The 20614-nt window shown below is 43.0% G+C and overlaps 1 protein-coding gene across 1 annotated transcript in view; it reads left to right on the top strand.

Moving 5' to 3' along the window:
- LOC148148870 (sodium- and chloride-dependent neutral and basic amino acid transporter B(0+)-like) overlaps positions 1 to 20614 on the top strand; it is a 59711-nt gene that overhangs the window by 25004 nt on the left and 14093 nt on the right. The window contains exons 6-9 of the mRNA XM_087991815.1: positions 2083 to 2215; positions 4145 to 4285; positions 5047 to 5275; positions 14279 to 14404. Coding sequence (XP_087847941.1) covers positions 2083 to 2215; positions 4145 to 4285; positions 5047 to 5275; positions 14279 to 14404 — 629 coding nt within the window. The remainder of the gene's footprint in view (positions 1 to 2082; positions 2216 to 4144; positions 4286 to 5046; positions 5276 to 14278; positions 14405 to 20614) is intronic.

Below are 20614 nucleotides of genomic sequence, written 5' to 3'. Positions count from 1 at the left end.
GTGAACTGACCTTTAAGGATGTCTTCATTAATGGGTATGATTGGGAGACTGGGTGAGGAAAGTCATGACCATGAATCTTTGGTGCATATGTAGCTAGTGCGTAATATCCGGAATATTCCAGATATACTGGCTGTCAATCAGGCAATGAGTGAGAGGAATTGGGTGATATCTCTCATTGAATCAGACCCAGAAGCAGATGAAACATTCAAGGATTTGCTCCCCTTGTTAAACCAAAACGCATTCCACTGTCAGACATTGTGTAGGATGAACAGCACAACAGTTCCAAGATATTGGAGATTACAGAAAGCTATCAGCATGGAACAAGGGCTCAGTGAAGATACTGGAGAGTTCATTGTAGCTTTAAGGAAACTGTTCAGCCATTTTAATTGGAAAGAATTTAACGAGAGAGAGAGCTTCGCAGTCAGATTTGTGAACAGGTGAAAAAGTGCAAGAATTTCCACTGAGCTCCTGACACAGTTTGGGAAATCGCATTGTCCTTGAATATGGCAGAACAGAACTCGAGAGAAGTCAGAGGTAACAACAGTGAGGTCTCTGCTCAAGGAAATAAACTGTAGCTGAGTAATCCAAAGGCCGCAATGAAGACAAAGTCCTGTTTCCAATACTTAGACCAACACTGGGCACAGAATTGTCCTTTTGTGAATGTGGTAGTAGAATTACAAGAAGAAGGATCATTTTCAGCAAGAAATTCCAGATGAAGCAACATGGAGAAAGTACGAGCAGAAAGAAAATGACCTTTCACATGGTTCTCAAACACCAGCAGGTCAATGAGAGGTCAGTACAGATTTAAGCAATGAGAAGATTAAGGACAATTATTCATTTTTTGGTGTTAACTTTCCACTCACTGTAGACTTTCCAATCTGTCTTTCAAAAATATCCCAAAAGCTTGATAATTAAAAGGAAATGAATAGAAATTGAAGTAAACCATTAAGTACTTTGTTGAATTTTAATGTTGACACTGTCGGCAATTCCATTCTGAAATAAAACTGAATTGAATTATAATCAATCGATAGTTTTAAGAACAAAGAAGGAAGAAAGAATAAAGAAAATTTATAGTCCAGGAACAGGCCCTTCAGCCCTCCAAGCCTGTGCTGATCCAAATCCACTGTCTAAATCTGTTGCCCAATTCCTAAGGATCTGTATCCCTCTGCTCCCCACCGACTCATACATCTGTCCAGACGCACCTTAAATGAATCTACCATGTCTGCCTCTACTATCTCTGCTGGCAACACATTCCAGGCACCTATCACCCTCTGTGTAAAGTACCTGCTGCACGTGTACCCCCTTAAACCTTTCTCCTCTCACCTTCAACGCATGACCTCTCATTCTGGAATCCTTTACCCGATAAAAAAGCTTATCTCTATCCACTCTGTCCATACCCTTCATGATTTTGTAGACCTCAATCAGGTCCCCCTTCAATCTCCTTTTCTCTAATGAAAACAATCCTAACCTACTCAACCTCACTTCACAGCTAGCACCTTCCATCCCAGGCAACATCCTCATAAACCGTCTCTGCCATCTCTCCAAAGTGTCCACATCCTTATGATAATGTGGCAACCAGAACTGTGCACAGTATTCTAAATGCAGCCGAACCAAAGTCTTGTACAATTTTAACAAAACCTGCCAGCTTTTATACTCAGTACCCCGTCTGATGAAGGTAAGTGTACCATATGCCTTCTTGACCACTCTACCCACCTATGCAGTCACCTTCAGAGTACAATGGACCTGAACTCCCAGATCTCTCTGCCCATCAACTTTTCCCAAGGCTCTACCGTTTACAGTATAGTTCTCTTGAGAATTAGAACTTCCAAAATGCATCACCTCACATTTGCCCGGACTAACTTCCTCAGCCACTTCTCCATCAAACTCTCCAATCCACCTATATTCTCCTGTATTATTTGACAGTCTCCATGCTTTCTGCTACTCCACCAATCTTCATGCCATCTGCAAACTTACTGATCAGATCATTAATGCTCTCTTCCCGATCATTTATGTCTGATAGTAACTGTGTGTAATGGACAGTGTCCTTGTATAATATGTTTTTCTGTTGTCTTTTATTTTTAGTCAAGTGGTTTTACGCCGTTCCAGTTCAATGGATGAGACTGGGGAGATAGTCTGGTATTTAGCTCTTTGTCTGCTCCTAGTCTGGCTGATAATGGGGGCAGCATTATCAAAAGGAATCAAATCTTCAGGAAAGGCAAGTCTTGAATAGCGTTAAAACTAATGACAAAGTACAGATTTCTGCAACAATAAAACTTGAATTTAGAAGCCCTTTTGAGAAGTAGCTGGTTACCTCCCAGGTGATGTTGACAGTGTCTCATTGAGGAGCAGCCGATCCATAATACATCAACACTTCAGGCCTGAGGGAAATGTTAATCCAAAGCCTTTAATCTCTGTATCAATGGAGAGCAGACATATGCCCAAAGATACCCATTGGGATCTTGTGGAAACCCTGGCACACAGATCAACGTGGTAAATGACCAAGAAATTGAAAATTCCGATGGACAATTTCCCTGCTCATTGAGACCTTCCATAATGATTTAAACTTAGTTCCAATGTACTTAGCTGGATAGTTCCCCAGGAATTGTTAGACAGATTCGTAGAATAATAGAATCACTATAGAATCCCTACAGTGTGGAAACAGGCCATTCAGCCTAACAAGGCAACACCCACCCTCCGAAGAATAACCCACCCAGAACCATTCCCCTACTACTCTACATTTAACCCTGACTAGTGTACCCAACCAACATATCCCTGAACACTATGGGCAATAAACTATGGCCAATTCACCTAACTTGCACATCTTTGGACTGTGGGAGGAAACCAGAGCACCCGGAGGAAACCCACGCAGCCATGGGTAGAGTGTGAAAACTCCACACAGTCACCCGAGGATGGAATCGAACCCAATTCTATGGCACTGTGAGGCGGCAGTGCTAACCACTGAGCCACTATGCTGCCCCATTCAAAACGTACCAAACTCTTTGGCAGTGATATGGTGGCAGCAGTGGAAGTGGGTGTGCACCATTTGAGGGAGATTAGAGAGAGGTTGTGGAGAGATCAAGCTTCATAAAATGTCTCCAGCTACAATGAAGCCTTGATTGATTAGGCCATCCATCCTGAAGGTTTAGGAGCGTCTAACAGGTCCGTTAATACACACAGCATTGCAGCGTCCCTCTCATCAGCATTCTTCTGCATACATCCCCACCGAGGTCTTCACCTGAGTCCCCTGTGCCAGGGCTTCCTGTTGACCTTGCCCTGCACTGAGCTGGAATGTGAATCATTCTTGTTTGGCTGTAGTCCACTCACACCCAGTGACTCACCAAATGTTGGTCCTAGTTTGATACCAGCCTCCAACACAAGTGTCATGCCAATGTTTGAGTTGGTGTCTGAGTGTCAGATCAGGAGCTTCTTCATCAAGGTGGTACAGATGCTGTCCTCTTCCTCCATGGGACACTGAGACTGATCAGGCTGGGGATCTAAAAGTAGACAATTAGAAAAAGAGATGAGGTTTGGATGAGGGTGGGCTGGGTAGTAGGATATCCATAGTCACACTGTAACCAGCATCATGATTATACCAGACAACAGGATGGTAGTGAGTGCGTTTTGAGAATATGCAGAAGGAATAGTCCTTCTGTTTTGCGTAATGTGTCCAATTGCTGCAACAAAATAAAGTTTGAGGTAATGTAAATCAGAAAGCAAAAACACACCATCATACTCAGTTTACTCCCTGGTGCTGATTCTGCGACACTGTTCCCTGCGATACTGTGATCCATCTTAGGGGGACACAGGAGATGCAGACATTATCGTTATCTCACTCGTTCTAACCATTTTGTTGTGTGAAGGATCAGCTGAATAGCTGAAGGTTTGTGGGAACAATGAGACCTGGGTGTGAGCCTGGTAACTGGATTGTGAATGAGGGTTAGACTGAGTATCTGGATGTGGGAGAGAAGTCTTGTTGGGGTTACTGCTGCTGAACAATGGACATTGAGTCTGGTGCAGTGTTGAGGAAATATCCCTTTCTGTTTCATTCTCGACATTGATTACTCTCCTATTAGTGTATAGTTCAGTGTAGTCATTGATGTCCCACTAATACAGGGAAATCTAACAAGTTACTCTCCACACTCAGGTGGTTTATTTCACTGTGACATTCCCATACGTGGTTCTGACCATACTCCTGATCCAAGGGCTTACCCTGGACGGAGCCAATAAAGGAATTCAATTCTACATTGGGAGCCAATCAGACTTCTCCAAACTGGCTGATGCTGAGGTAAGTGTAATATTTGAGTTGACTGAAGTTCACATTGTTTAATATACTTGCTTTTTATTTCAGTTTGATTTCGTTGACAAGCTGGAATCGTCAATTTTAGAACTTGATCGTTGCTTAAGGGGGCTCTTGTTTAAATGCCACAGAACACTCACTTTTGATGTTGCCAAATTTTAACAGAGTCCCATGATAAATCATAATGAGTTAGTTTACAGTTTCTATCATGCTGCTGCTTTGAGGTGGGAAGTGTTGGAGAGGGCTATAGTAGGGAGGGAAAAGATAAAATGTCATGGAATGGGTTGGCAAGGGTTGTGATGGGAGAGAAGGGATTGGATAACTGGGTCAGAAAGAATGAGAGGGAACTGAATTCATTGAAACTTCTTCGCGAAGACCTCTTTCTGAAATGTTGGAAAAGAACAAATCATACATTTTCTGGTGACTGGATAAATATTGGGGGAAATTGGAGAAAAACGTGCTCCTCACTCTCATCAACATCTTTGGTCTGAGTGAATATGGAAAGTGATGGAGAGTCGTATCCACCAATCAGATTATTGTATTGTGAAATGTACCGCTGATGATCTCCGATAAGAAGGAAGTGTGAGGTTAGTCTATGTGCATGTGATTAAGAGAGAGGAAGATTACTCATTCATTGTGGGACCAACCCCCAACCCACTCCACACTCCTCACAATAATGTAGTTTTATCAGTTAGATGAGATGAAGGGAAATCTCTCAGCATTGATTAATTCTTCATTTGATTTACCAGGTTTGGAAAGATGCTGCAACACAAATTTTATATTCCCTTGGAGTTGCCATGGGAGCTTTAATAACTCTGTCATCCTACAACAAATTCCACAACAACTGTTACAGAGATACCATCGTTGTCTGTGTTGTTAATTGTGCTACGAGTGTGTATGCTGGATTCGCCATCTTCTCAGTCCTTGGACACATGGCTCATGTTCAAGACAAGCCTATCGCAGAGGTTGTACAGTCAGGTAACTGCAGAGTCAATCTTCCTGCTCTGAGTGAATGCAGGAGTACAGCATCACATGATGTTTCTCATTAGTTAACTATCCTCATGCAGCCTTTACTTTATAAATATTTATTGTGGATCTCAATGGAATTCTGAGCTGATAACAAAGGGAACAGAGTGCCTGGACAGAATGGACATGGAGAAAGATGTTTCCGTGCTTAGGAGAAATTAGGACCCAAGGGCACAGCCTCAGAGTAAATGGATGAGCCTTTAGAAGTGAGATGAAGAGGACTTTCTGCAGCCAGAGTGTGGTGAATCTGTGGAATTCATTGCCACAGAGGGTTGGGAGGCCAAGTCAGTGAGTGCCTTAAGACAGAGATTAGAAAGGGGGACAAGGGTTGGAGGGAGAAGGCAAGAGAATGGGGTCGACAAAAATATCAGCATATAATTGGATGACAGAACAGACTAATTTTTCTGCTCCAATATTGTATGGTCTTATAGCACACTGTGATGTTCAACAGAAGATGGATTGAGAGGTGGGAACTCTGCAACAACTGAGTTGGGGATTAGATCCCTGGAAATCTGGGATCTGAGTATCAGCTCAGGGATAACTCTCTCGAACGAAAGGAATCAAATATCTCTATTTAATCCCTTCTCACCCTGACCTCTTCATCATTCTCCTGCTCCCTCTCCCAAGGATCCAGTGTTGGGTTTGGAGTTGTTGTAATGAGGTGGAAGGTTTTTATTTCTGAAGAATGTGATTAGCACCACCCATTGTAATGGTGTAAGGATAATGGAGAAGCTTGAGAATGTCAGAGGAGAGTCAAGGAATACTTCAAGCATGGATAGAAGGATTCATTTAGAGTCATAGTCATAGAGTCACAGAGATGTACAGCATAGAAACAGACACTTCGGTCCAACTTGTCCATGCCAACCAGATATCCGAAATCAATCTTGTCCCATTTGCCAGCATTTGGCCCATATCCTTCTGAAACCTTCCTATTTATAGAACCATCCAGATGACTTTTAAATACTGTAATTGTACCAGCCTCCACCACTTTCTCTGACACCTCATTCCATACATGCACCACCCTCTGCATGGAAATGTTGGCCATCAGGTGCCTTTTACAACTTTCCCATCTCATCCTAAACCCATGACATTTAGTTTTGGACTCCCTCACCCTGTGGAAAAGGCCATAATTATTTACCCTATCCATGCCCCTTGATTTTATAATCCTCATAGCCTCCGATGCTCCAAGGGAAACAGCCACACTCTTTTCAGGATCTGCCCATAACTCAAACCCTTCAATGCTGACAACATCCTTGTAAATCTTTTCTTAATACTTTCAAGTTTCACAGCATCTTTTCCGAAGCAGGGAGACCGGAATTGCATGCAGTATTCAAAAAGTGGCCTAACCAATGTCCTGTCCAGCCACAATGTGACCTCCCAATGCCTGTACTCAATGCACTGACCAATAAAGACAAGCATGATTTTTTTCTCTCCTGCGGTTGCAGTGGGAAGAGCGACAGCGGTGACCAGCAGCCTGATGGGAAGATGCTGGGGGTGGGGGAAGAGGTGGTGGTGGTGTGGTGGGCTGCTGGGTAACTGAGGCTTTGTATTTGGGTGGTTGCTTTACCCCAAACACAACTCGGATAGTGTCTCCCACCCACCCTCCTCCTCTAACCAAAAAGAAATCCTGTGCGCTGGATTGACAAGGCAACTAGTCTTTTTTTCCTCTCCTTTAATTTTCAGATGGCTCGTTGGGAATTTAGAATAGTGGGAATGGAGGTTAGGGCAGTTGAATGTTCCTCCTGCAGAATGTGGGAAGTAAGGGTCACCGTAAGTGTCCCTGCTGACTGCATCTGTGGGAAGTGCCCCCAACTCCAGCTCCTCGAAAACCATGTTAGGGAGCTGGAGCTATTGCTGGATGAACTTTGGATCATTCGGGAGGCAGAAGGGGTTACTGAGAGGCATTACAGGGAGGTAGTCGTACCTCAGGTCCAAGAGGGATGTACATGGGTTACTGTCAGAGGATAGAAAGGGAACCGGCTGGCAGTGCAGGGATTTTGAGGTTAGGGATAGATTTTTGATTACTCCAGGTCAATTCGGTATAAGGAAGGAGGAAGTGTTGTTTTTTTTTAAAAAGCATTAAGATGGACAAGTCCCCAGTTCCAGGTGGGATCTATCCCGGGTTACTGAGGGAAGCAAGAGAGGAAATAGCTGAGGCCTTAACCGACATCTTTGCAGCATCCTTGAACACGGGTGAGGTCCCGAAGGAATGCTATTATTTTCTCCTTGTTTAAGAAGGGTAGCAGGGATAATCAAGGTAATTATAGACTTGTGAGCCTGACATCAGTGGTAGGGAAACTGCTGGAGTAGATACTGAGGGATTGGATCTATTTACATTTGGAAGAAAATAGGCTTATCAGTGATAGGCAACATGGTTTTGTGCAGGGAAGTTCTTGTCTTACCAACTTAATAGAATTCTTTGAGGAAGTGACAAAGTTGATTGATGAGGGAAGGGCTGTAGATGCCTCATACATGGACTTCAGTAAGGCGTTTGATAAGATTCCTCATGGTAGGCTGATGTAGGAAGTTAAGGCACATGAGGTCCAGGGTGTACTAGCTAGATGGATAGAGAACTGGCTAGGCAACAGGAGACAGAAAGTAGAAGTGGAAGGCAGTTTCTCAAAATGGAGAACTGTGACCAGTAGTGTTCCACAATGATCCATGCGGTGACCATTGCTGTTTCTGATATACATAAATGATCTGGAGGAAAGCATAGGTGTTCTGATTAGCAAGTTTGCTCATGACACTAGGATTGGTGGAGTTGTAGGTGGTGAAGGGGACTGTCAGAGAATACAGCAAAATATAAATAGGTTCGAGAGTTGAGCGGAGAAATGGCAGATGGAGTATAATCCGAGCAAATGTGAGGTGATGCATTTTGGACAATCCAATTCAAGAGTGATCGATACGGCAACTGAAAAAGCCCTGGGGAAAATTGATGGAGCGAGAGATCTGGGTGTTTAGGTCCATTGTACCCTGAAGGTGGCAATGCAGGTCGACAGAGTGGTCAAGAAGGCATACGGCCTGCATTCCTTCAAAGGCCGGTGTATTGAGTACAAGAGTTAGCGGGTCACAGTTGTGTAGGACTTTGGTTCGGCCACATTTGGAATACTGCATACAGTTGTGCTACCGAAAGGATGTGGATGTTTTTTGAGATGGTGCAGAGGTGGTTCACCAGGATGTTGCCTGATATGGAAGGCATTCACTCTGAAGAGAGAGTGAGTAGATTAGCATTATTTTCATTAGAAAGGTGAAAGTTGAGGAGGTCCTGATTGACGTCTATAAAATCATGAGAGGTATAGACAGGGAAGATAACAAAAAGCTTTTTCCCAGAGTGGGGGACTCAATTACTTGGTCATGATGTCAAGGCGAGAGGGGAAAACTTCAAGGGAGATATGAGTGGAAAGGTCTTTGCACAGAGAGTGGTGGACGCCTCGAAAGCATTGCCAGTGGTGGTGATAGAGGCGGGCATGATATTGACACTTTAGATGTATCTAGACAGATACAGGAGTGGGCAGGGAGTGGAGGGATACAGATCCTTGAAAGATAGGTGAAAGGCTCAGGTAGTCTTTGTTTCTTTGTTCTAATTTGTCCATCAATGTCAGCGAAACAAAGGACCTGGTCATCGGCTTCAGGAAGAGGAGCAAAAGGCACACCTCTGTATGTGCAAAGGAGCAAAGGACACGCCCCTTGGATTAGAAGGAACTTGAAGCGCATGTAGACTGTTTCATTGGGGGCAGCAGTATGTACTACCAGTCCGGTTAAAGTCAGTGAGCTGAAATGTGAATGAAATGTATACGTTTGCATCATGGGTGGGATCTCAAACAACAACAAGACTATAGGAAAGAAATTGAGAGCTTTGTGGCATAGTGTAAAGACAACCATCTGTCCATCAATGTCAGCTAAACAAAGGCCCTGGTTATCAGCCTCAGGAAGAGAAGCAAAATACACACCCCTGTATGTATCAAGGTGCTGAGGTGGAGATGGTCAAGTTACTAGGAGTAACAATCTCCAACAATCTGTCCTGGTCCATCCACATCGATGCTACAGTTAAAAAAACACACTAATGCATCTAGCAGGCAAAGAAAATTTAGTCTGTCCAAAATGACTCTTACCAATTTTTATAGATACACCATGGAAAACATCCTATCTGGAAGCATCAGAGCTTGGAATGGGGCAACTGCTCTGCACAAAACCACAGAGAGCTGTGAACTCAGCTCAGTCCATCACACATACCAACCTTCCATCCATTGATTCCATCTATATTTCCGGCTGCCTCAGAAAAACAGCCAAGATAATCCATGCCCCCTGCCATTCAGATTGTACTCTCCTCCACCCTCTTCCATCAGGCAGAAGATTCAAAAGTTTGAAAACATGTACCAACAGATTCAAGAACAGCTTCTTCCCAGCTGTTATCAGACTCTTGAATGGACCTCTCAAATATCAAAGTTGATCTCTCTCTGCACCTTCTCCGTTGTTGAAACACCATATTCTACATTCTGTTCTATTATCCTGATGTATTAATGTATGGTATGATCTACATGGCTAGCACAGGGAGCAGCACGATGGCTCAGTGGTTAGCACCGCTGCCTCACAAAACCAGGGTTATGGGTTTGATTCCAGCCTCGGGCGACTGTCAGTGTGGAGTTTGCACATTCTCCCTGTGTTTGTGTGGGTTTCCTCCCACATTCCAAAAGATGTGCAGGTTAGATGCATTGGCCATGCTAAATTGCCCATAGTGTTAGGTGCATTAGTCACGGGGAAATGTGTCTGGGTGGGTTACTCTTCCGAGGGTCGGTGTGGACGCATTGGGCTGCGGGGCCTGTTTCCACACTGTAGGGAATCTAATTGAATACTTTTCACTTATCTCCAAACAACTGACAGGAGCAAATCCAATCAAATCCAATTATACTGGAGTAGAGAGAAAAACAAACCTCACTGGCAGCACAAGAAATCTGGGCTGAGAAGTGAAATGATTTATTGGAATTTGCCGAGAGATCACATGTCATTGCTATGACATTTGGCCCTGCGGAGAGATTTGTTTAAGGAGATTGGGAGCCACAACAAAAAAAAGCATCAGAAAACATCCATTACTGCAGGAAGCAGCAGGGACTCCTTAACTACTGCAAAATAATTCTAACGTCAAAGTGATGAAAACTTAAAAAAAAACAGAAAGGGAAGGCATCCAAATCTCACAGCAACTAAGTTTTAATCTGAGAGATGGATCAAGATAAATATAAAATTGGACATTTTGGAGACTGTTTTCAAGATATAGACCAGTTCACAATTGGATATCCAGTCAGACCAGAACAAACAATAACTTTGTCATTGGAAATATTATTGTTGATTTAACTGCTCAATAAGGAGTTCGTGAAAACTAAGGAATGAGATTAACTGAAAATTTTAACAGCTTTTGCCTCTACTTGGAAGTAAATATTAAAGACTATAATGTTCCAGTTAAGAAGGAATGTTGGCTGTAAATTCACATCAATATTTTTGTAACAGTTCTGTATCACAATTTAACACAATGCTCCGAAAGATAAAATGGATAGTCAAACAAATATTTCAATAAGATTATACTCACAGTCTCAGTCTAATTCCATAATAAATTGATGTATCTTTATCTCAACTGCAGAGTGATAAAGAAGGCATCTGACAGGGGAGTTGGCTTCATTGGTTAGTCCATTGAGTATCGGAGTTGGGGCATCATGTTGTGGCTGAATTGGACATTGGTGAGGCCATTTTTAGAATAAAGTATACAATTCTGGTTGCCCTACTATAGGAAGGATATTGTCCAACTTGAAAGGATGCAGAAATGATTTAGAATGATGTTGCTGTAACTGGAAGGTTTGAGCGATAAGGAGAGGCTGAATAGGCTGGCAATTTTTTCCCCTGGAGTGTTGGAGGCTGAGGGATGATCTTCTCAAGGTTTATAAAATCATGAAGGGCATGGATAGGGCAAATAGGCAAGGCCTTTTTCTGAGATAGGGAATGCTAAAGCAAGAGGCAATGTTTTAAAGTGAGAGGGAAAGATTTAAAAGAGACCTGAGGGGCAACCTTTTCATGCAGAGGGTGGTGCATGTATGAAGGAAGCTGCCAGAGGAAGTGGGGGAGGCAGAAACAATTGCAGCATGTGAAAGGTATCTGGACAGATACATGCATAGGAAGGGTTTAGAGGGATATGCGCCAAACGTTGGCAAATGGGACTAGATCAATTTAGGGTATCTGGTTAGCATGGACAAGTTGGAACGAAGGGTCTGTTTCCATACTATATATCTCAATAACTCTACGAGAGTATCAGGTTGTGAAAAAAACACATTTCCTTACAATTGATACATTTTGCTTATTTTAAAATTGACTTTTCTGAATTGAAAATGGCTGCTACCTGTCAGATAATGTGCAAGTTTCCGACCAGTTCTAGAAACCTCCACCAGTATCATTATAAAAGATAAAGCTAAACCACCATCAGTTTGGAGTCTCCATCTTTCATTGTTCGGTGTTGCATTCAACAAGTAGAAAAGACTAGTAGATAATCCATCCCCCAGTTAGACTTGGAAACAAAAAGGAGCTATCAAACTTCATTACACCTGAAAAAGCGCTGATGGACTATCATCTCGCTCAGCCAATCAACAGGAGCTGCTAACCCAGGTCATAAAAATTGACTTTTGTATTTCCTCTTGATCCTGAAAATTTGCATTGTCATTTATGGAGTCTCCTTGTCTTATTTTGGTCCAACCAAATCTGCAATCTTCTAAGTATTGACCATAGCCAGATGCCAGGCATAACGCAGGTCTTAATTACCACAAAATCTAATTCCCAGACATTTTCCTGTTAGAAATGGAAAAAATGGATCAAATCTCATATTAGATTAGATTCCCTACAGTGTGGAAACAGGCCCTTCAGCCCAACCCGACCCTCTGAAGAGTAACCCAACCAAACCCATTTCCCTCTGACTAATTGACCTAACACGATGGGCAATTTAGCATGGCCAATTCACCAGACCTGCACATCTTTGGACGATGGGAGGAAACCAGAGCACCCGGAGGAAACCCACGCAGACACAGAGAGAATGTGCAAACTCCACACAGACAGTCACCTAAGGCTGGATTTGAACGTGGGACCCTAGTGCTGGGAGGCAGTAGTGCTAACCACTGAGCCACTGTGCTGCCCATAATCACGATTGAAAGGAATTCTGCAATTGCTGCCTATAATCAGCTAAATATGCTGAAGTCTGAAATTCATCAGAAATGTACCCTCACTGGACATTAACTTTCTGAATTCAGACAAAGCAAGTGAATGTCCATGTTTTTGGATTTTAAGTTATTCATGTTAACAAATTCTTTCACTCCCTTTTGTTTCTTCCTTGTATGCTTGAGCATGTGCAAGTGTTGCAAAACCCACTCCCTGATGTGAACGGATGATTAAATCGTACATTTAATTTCATCCGAAAGAGAGACTTTGGAAATTGGACTTAGAAAACATCCAGCAACCTGTTTGAAAAGGAACAAACAAAAATATAAAACACATCCACTTACAGTCTGAAGATGAGAACAACTAAAATAATTTAATTTAACCCATTTTGCTCAAGTCCGTGACATGAGATATGAAAGATTTCTGGTGTGTGCAGAAGCACACATGTAACTTGTTTATAGATGACAGTAATGTTTTAAATGTTTGAACATTTAACTCTTGAAATTTCTGCGGTTGGACCTAAAGAGTGGGAGATTCTATCCACCCAAACAAGATGATTAGGGGTTTAGATAGGGTCGACAGTGAGAATCTTTTTCCATGTATGGAGTCAGCTATTACAAGGGGGGATAGCTTTAAATTTCGGGGGGGGGTAGGTATAGGACAGATGTTAGGGGTAGGTTCTTTACTCAGCGAGTCGTGAGTTCATGGAATGCCCTGCCAGTAGCAATGGTGGACTCTCGCTCATTATGGGCATTTAAGCGGTCATTCGATAGGCATATGGAGGATAGTGGGCTAGTGTAGGTTAGGTGGGCTTGGATCGGTGCAACATCGAGGGCCGAAGGGCCTGTACTGCGCTGTATTCTTCTATGTTCTATGTTCTACGTAAACACAAAACCGGGGTTGGGCTTGTACAGTTGAATTCAGCAAGGTCATAAGGACAGAGGTTCCGATATGTCTGGAAATATCTACTTGAAAAAGCTTTGTAATTTTTTTTTAAAACACCTAAACAATGAAAGGGGACTGGATTAGTGGTGCTGGAAGAGCACAGCAGTTCAGGCAGCATCCAAGGAGAAGCGAAATCGACGTTTCGGGCAAAAGCCCTTCATCAGGAATAAAGGCAGTGAGCCTGAAGAGTGGAGAGATAAGCTCGAGGAGGGTGGGGGTGGGGAGAAAGTAGCATGGAGTACAATGGGTGAGTGGGGGAGGGGATGAAGGTGATAGGTCAGGGAGGAGAGGGTGGAGTGGATAGGTGGAAAAGGAGATAGGCAGGTAGGACAACTCCGGACAAGTCATGGGGACAGTGCTGAGCTGGAAGTTTAGCACGAGGGCGAGGTGGGGGAAGGGGAAATGAGGAAACTGTTGAAGTCCACATTGATTGTCCACTTCTCCCAGTTCAGGGTTTGGTTTGGTTTGATTTGGTTTTAGCAAGCTGTTTTGTTTTGTCGCTGTTAGTCACATTTTATCTGGGAACCCACAGGAGCTGTTGGGGTCCCACAGAAGCAGATCCACGCTGATCCTCTCTCTCCGGGCCACCTTCCTGACATGTTTCGAGGGAGTCTACCCTGCCTGACATCACAGGGTGCTGGCTTAGCACATCCACCATCACACATGATCAGAATGTGCCACATGCCACAGCAGGAGTGCCTGCTGACATTTGTTCCATTCTGGGTTTTCATTGGCACCAATGCTGTTAATCTTTAGTTTCGGTTCCATCTGTCTATTGTAAGCATCGCTAACATTACCATATAATTTCTATCCACTGTTTAGGTTTTGGATTGGTTTTTATTGCCTATCCAGAAGCTCTTGCCCAGTTGCCATGGGCACCTTTATGGTCCATTTTATTTTTCTTCATGCTGCTCACTCTGGGACTGGACACTCAGTTTGCAGGTTTAGGTAAGAGCGACATTACTTCACTGAACTAATCATTTTCTACTTTCTTGATAGGAAGTTATCTGAATCAGTGTGATTATATTGAAGTAGAAGTTATTGTTTGTGATATTAGTGGATGAATGAACAAAGAACAAAGAACATTTACAGCCCAGGAACAGGCCCTTCGCCCTCCAAGACTGAGCCCATCTAAATATACTGTCTAAACCTGTCGGTCAATTCCTAAGCATTTGTTTGCCGCTGCTCCCCACCACCATCCTCTGTGTAATGTACTTGCCGCGTGTATCCCCCTTAAACTTTCCACCTCTCACCTTGAAAACCTGACCTCTCATTATTGAATCCTTCACCCTGGGAAAAGGCTAGTCTCTGTCCACCCTGTTGATACCCTTCATGATTTTGTAAATCTCAATCAGGTCCCCCCCAATCTCCTTTTTTCTAATGAAAACAAACCTAACCTACTCAACCTCTCTTCATAGCGAGCACCTTCCATTGCAGGCAACATCCTCATAAACCTTCTCTGCACCCTCTCCAAAGTGTCCACATCTTTTGGTAGTGTGGTGACCAGAACTGTACACAGTATTCTAAATGCGGCCGAACCAATGACTTGTACAATTTTAACATGACTTGCCAGTTCTTATACTCAATACCCTGTCCAATGAAGGCAAGAATACTATATGCCTTCTTGACCACTCTATCCCCATATGCAGCAACCTTCAGGGTACATGGACCTGCACTCCCAGATCTCTCTGCACATCAACTTTTCCCAAGGTTCTTCTGTTCATTGTATAATTTGCACTAGAATTAGTCTTGCCGAAATGCATCACCTCACATTTGTCTGAATTGAAAGCCATCTGCCACTTTTCCGCCCAACTCTCCAGTCTATCTATATCCTCCTGTATTGTCTGACAGTCCCTTAGGCTTTCTGCTACTCCACCAATTTTTGTGCCATCTGCAAACTTGCTGATCATACCAACAGTGCCCTCTTCCAAATCATTGATGTATATTACAAACAACAGTGGCCCCAGCACTGATCCCTGTGGAACACCACTGGTCACCTTTCTCCATTTCGAGAAACTCCCTTCAACTACTACTCTCTATCTCCTGTTGCTCAACCAGTTCTTTATCCACCGAGCTAGAACACCCTGCACACCACGTAACTTCATTTTCTCCATTAGTCTACAATAGGGAACCTTATCAAATGCCTTACTAAAGTCCATGTATATGACATCAACAGCCCTACCTTCATCTAACAACTTCAAAGAACTCTATTAAGTTGGTAAGGCACGATCTCCCCTGCCTGTCACTGATAAGGTCATTCTTTTCTAAATATAAATAGACCCAATCTCTCAGTACACTCTCCAGAAACTTCCCCATCACCGACTTCAGGCTCACTGCTCTTTAGTTACCCGGAATATCCCCACTACCCTTCTTGTACAGGGGGACAACATGAACAACCTTCCAGTCCTCTCAGGTTTGGCACACAGCCTTCCTTCATTATCTTTTAGTGGATCAATCCTTTCTCTAGTTACCCACTTGCTTCTTATATAAGAATAAAATGCTTTGGGATTTTCCTTAATTCTGCTTACTAAAGCTATTTCATGACCCCTTTTAGCCTGCTTGATTCCTTGTTTAAGACTTGTCCTATTCTTCCAATATTCCTCCAGGGCCCCTTCTGTTCTTAGCTGCCTAGACCTTACTTACACTTCCCTTTTCCTCTTGGCCAGTCGTACAATTTCTTCTGTCATCCACGGTTCACGAATCTTGCCCTTCATATCCTTTGCTTTCAACGGGACATGCATACCCAGCACTACCATTAACCTATCTTTGAAAGCCTCCCACATCTCAAATGTGAACTTCCCTTCAAATAAGAATCATTCTTTATCTTATTTTGATTCTCTGCTTAATGTCTCAATGGGGCATCAAAGTGTTTGAGTGAAATAGGTACATAGCTGTATTAACGAACAAAACAGAGAAATGTGGATGCTGGAGATCTGAAACAAAAACAGGAATTACTGGAGAAACTCATCAGGTCTGGCAGCATCTGTGGAGGGAAAGCTGATTGCACATTTTTGCATTCAGTTCTGAGACGGATCACTGGACCTGAAACATTAACTCTGCCTTCCCTGCACAGATGTTGCCAGACCTACTGAGTTTCTCCAGCAATTTTTGTTTTTGCTTCACAGCTGCATGAAGGGAATGACCAGCAAAATGCCCCATTGGTCCTAATGACATCGGCAGGCAGAGTGACGGGTACCTGCAAAGGGAATTCAAGGAGTTAGGTAATAAGATGAAAAGCAGGCCCTCTAAGGTTGTAATCTCAGGATTTCTCCCTCTGCCACATGGTGGCAAGGCCTGGAAGAGGAAGATGACATCATTGAATGCATGGCTGAAGAGCTGGTGTAGGAGTGCCTGGGTGGGATCGTCTTCGTAGGATCAGTGTGGACGTGTTGATTCGCAAGGTCTGTTTCCACACTGTAGAGAGTCTTAAAAACTGGAGGGTTCTATGTATCTGTATCATTGGTATGTCTTCCAGGGCAGATGGGACTTGTATAAGAAGGGTGGGTTGCACCTAAATTGGAAGGGACACCAATACCCTGGTGGAGAAGGTAAAGTCACATGGGATCCATGGTGAGCCAGTACGATGGATACAGCATTGCCTTGTGAGAGGAGACTGAGAATAGTAGCAGAAGGATATTTTTCTGACTGGAGATTTGTGACCAGTTATATTTCACAGGGATCAGTGCTGGGAGCCCTGTTTTTTGCAATAAATGTAAAACATTTGGAGCAGAATTTAGATGGTCTGATTAGTAAGTCTGATTAGACAACACAATGATTGGAGAGCTGTGGATAATGAAAGGATAACCAGAGAATGCAACAGGATATGGGTAGTCTGGATACTTGGGAGAGAAATGGCAGATGGAATTTAATCTGAACAAATGTGAGTTGAGGCATTTTGAAAGGTCTAATGAAGGAGGGAGGTATAGAGTAAATGGCAGAACCCTGAGAACCATTAACATACAGACAGATCCAGACAATCAGGTCTATAGTTCTGTGAAGGGGGTAACACTTGTGGATAAGATGGTCATGCTGGCATACAACATGCTTACTTTCATTGGCTGTGGCAGAGAGTATAAAAATTGGCAAGTCATGTTGCAGCTTCATAGAATTTTAGTTCAGCCACAGAGAGTCATAGAGTCAGAGAGAGGTACAGACAGAGAAACAGACTGTTCAGTTCAACCCGTCCATGCCAACCAGATATCCTAAACATTTGCCAACATTTGGCCCATATCCCTCTAAAAGCTTCCTGTTCATATACTCATCCAGGTGCCTTTTAAAAGTTGTAATTTACCAGCATTCACTGCTTCCACTGGCAGCTCATTCCATACATGCATCAGCCAATGTATGAAAAACTTACCCCTTGGGTCCCTTTTATATCTTTCCCCTGTTACCCTAAACCTGTGCCCTCTAGTCCTGGATTTCCCCACCCCAGAGAAAACACCTTGCATATTTATGCTATCCATGCCCCTCTTGATTTTATAAACCTCATTAAGGTCACCCCTCAGCCTCCGACGCTCCAGGGAAAACAGCCCCAGCCGATTCAGCCTCTCCCTATAGCTCAAATCCTTCAAACCTGGCAACATCCTTATAAATTTTTACTGAACCATTTCAAGTTTTCCAAAATCCTTTCGAAAGAAAGGAGACAGGAGTTGCACGCAATATTCAAAAAGTGGCCTCACCGATGTCTTGTACAGCCGCAACATGACCTCCAATGCCTATTCTCATTCTCTAACCAATAAAAGAAAGCATACCAAATGTCTCCTTCACTATCCTATCTACCTGCAAATCTACATTCAAGGAGCTATGAACCTGCATTCCAAGGTCTCTTTGTTCAGCAACGCACCCCAAGACATTACCATTAAGGGTGTAAGTCCTGCTCTGATTTGCTTTTCCAAAATACAACACCTCATGTTCATCTAAATTAAATTCCATCTGCCACTCCATTGGCTCATCTGATTAAGATCCCATTGTGCTCTGAGGTAATCTTCTTCGCTGTCCACTACATCTCCAATTTTGGTGTCATCTGCAAACTTACTAACTACATTTCCTATGTTCACATCCAAATCATTTATATAAATGACGAAAAGTATTGGACCCAGCACCGATCCTTGTGGCACTTCGCTGGTCACAGACCTACAGTGTGAAAAGCAATCCTCCTCCACCAACCTCTGTCATCCACCTTTGAGCCAGTTCTGTATCCAAATGGCTACTTCTCCCTTTATTCCATGCCATCTAACCTTGCTGAGCAGTCTCCCATGGAGAACCTTGTCAAATACCTTACTGAAGTCAATACAGATCATGTCGACCACTCTGCTCTCATCAATCCTCTTTACTGCTTCTTCAAAAAAACTCAATCAAGTTTGTAAGACATGATTTCCCATGCACAAAGCCATGCTGACTATCCCAAATAAGTCCTTGCATTTACAAATCGATGTAAATCCTGTCCCTCAGGATTCATTCGAAGCAGTTCTGGTCACCATATGACCAAAAGGGCGTGGAGGCATTGGAGAGAGTACAGAAATGTTTTACGAGGATGTTGGCTGGTTTGGAGAGTATGAGCTAAGAAGAGAGTTTGGATAAACTTGGTTTGTTTCCAGTTGAACTTCGCAGGCTGAGGAGCAACCTGATAGAAGGTCACGAAACTGTGAGAGCTATGGACAGAATGGATCATCAAACTCTTCTTCCCAGGAATGTCAATTACTAGGGGACATTGGTGTTAGGGGAAATGGGGTCAGTTTAAAGGAGATATGAGAGGGAAGTTTTGTTGACACAGAAGATGGTAAGTACCTGGTATGGGCTGCCTGAGGAGGTGATGGAGGTGAATACAACAGCAATGTTGAAGAGGTACTTGACAGATATATGAATAGACAGGGAATAGAGGGATACAGATTGTGTAGAGGGAAAAGGATTTAATGTAGAAAGGTGTCATGAGTTGGAATAGTATTGAGATTTGAATGGGCTGTACCTGTGCTGTGCTGTCCTTTGTTCCTTGTTACTTCAACATCTGGAGATCTCATAACAGGATCTCTGTTTGATTTTTATTACAATAATTTTCAATCTCACTTTGTTCAGGTCACTCTTTCTTCCCTGTTCTTTGATCAGAGTAGCTCATATTTTTTCAGTTTGTTCTGAGGCACTGTAACCATCTGAGGATAACCACTATGTAATTTGAGGTAGATCTTGAAAATGTTCCCCAGTGTTGGGCAGAGAAACAGGAACGGGATGAGATAAAATGCATTGAGGAATGATGACACTCTCCTGTTACTGCACTGATCCAGAGACACAAAGTCAAATTTCACCTCAGCAGCGAAAGAATTTGAATTAAATCAATCAAATAAAGTTGGAAGGAAAATTAAATATTAGGAATGGTGATAATGAAACTAATAACTTGTTGAAAAAAGCCATCTAGTTTGTAATGTCCGTTATGGAAGGAATTTCTCACTGAAGTCTGACAAGAAACTCTAGGTTCACTTTCCAAAATGACCAACAACCATTCAGCTCCTCAGAGACTAAAACAATCTGTGTTTGCATGCAGCAAAACCTGGACAAAATACAGAGTACCTCATATTTATACATTTACACCAGACAAGTACCAGACTGTGACTAATACCAATAAAAGGAATTTAACCAGCTCTCCTTGAAATTCGATCTTTGCTGCTTCCCCACGATCCCTTATCCTGGGGATTATCAACCACCAGAAACTGAACTGGTCCAGCCACATTAATACTGTCGTTAAAAAGAGCAGGTGGGAGTCTGGGAATTCCCAAAGGTCTGTCCGTATCAGCAAGGTACAGGTCAGCAATGTAACAGAAAAACTTCCCCAATGCCTGGTTGAGTATGTTCCTCAGGGTATGTAGACACTAATTAAAACTGTTTGGAGTCAGAGCTACCAGATCACCAATTCTTCCACAGGATGGTCTCTGATTGTTGCTGTCCCACTGAAGATTAACTGTCTCCAGTTGGGGCTAGGTAAAGGTGGTCGGTAATTGTGTTCAGCCTGTCACCAAGATGCAACGTCTGTCTGGATGGTGTATAAATGGGGAAGACAGTGTTGTAATGGTATTGGCACTGGCCTGTTAATCCAGAGGACCAGACTAATGCCCTGTGAGTGTTGGTTTGAATTGTAATTAATATAAAGTTAATCATCGGTGCTGCTGA

The sequence above is a fragment of the Chiloscyllium plagiosum genome, unplaced genomic scaffold (genome assembly GCF_037043375.1).
Source record: "Chiloscyllium plagiosum isolate Xiang-an unplaced genomic scaffold, Cpla_swu_hap1 HiC_scaffold_11, whole genome shotgun sequence".
NCBI lineage: Eukaryota > Metazoa > Chordata > Chondrichthyes > Orectolobiformes > Hemiscylliidae > Chiloscyllium > Chiloscyllium plagiosum.
Note: the sequence above shows the minus strand (reverse complement) of the source record. Positions and strands in the feature narration are given on the sequence as shown.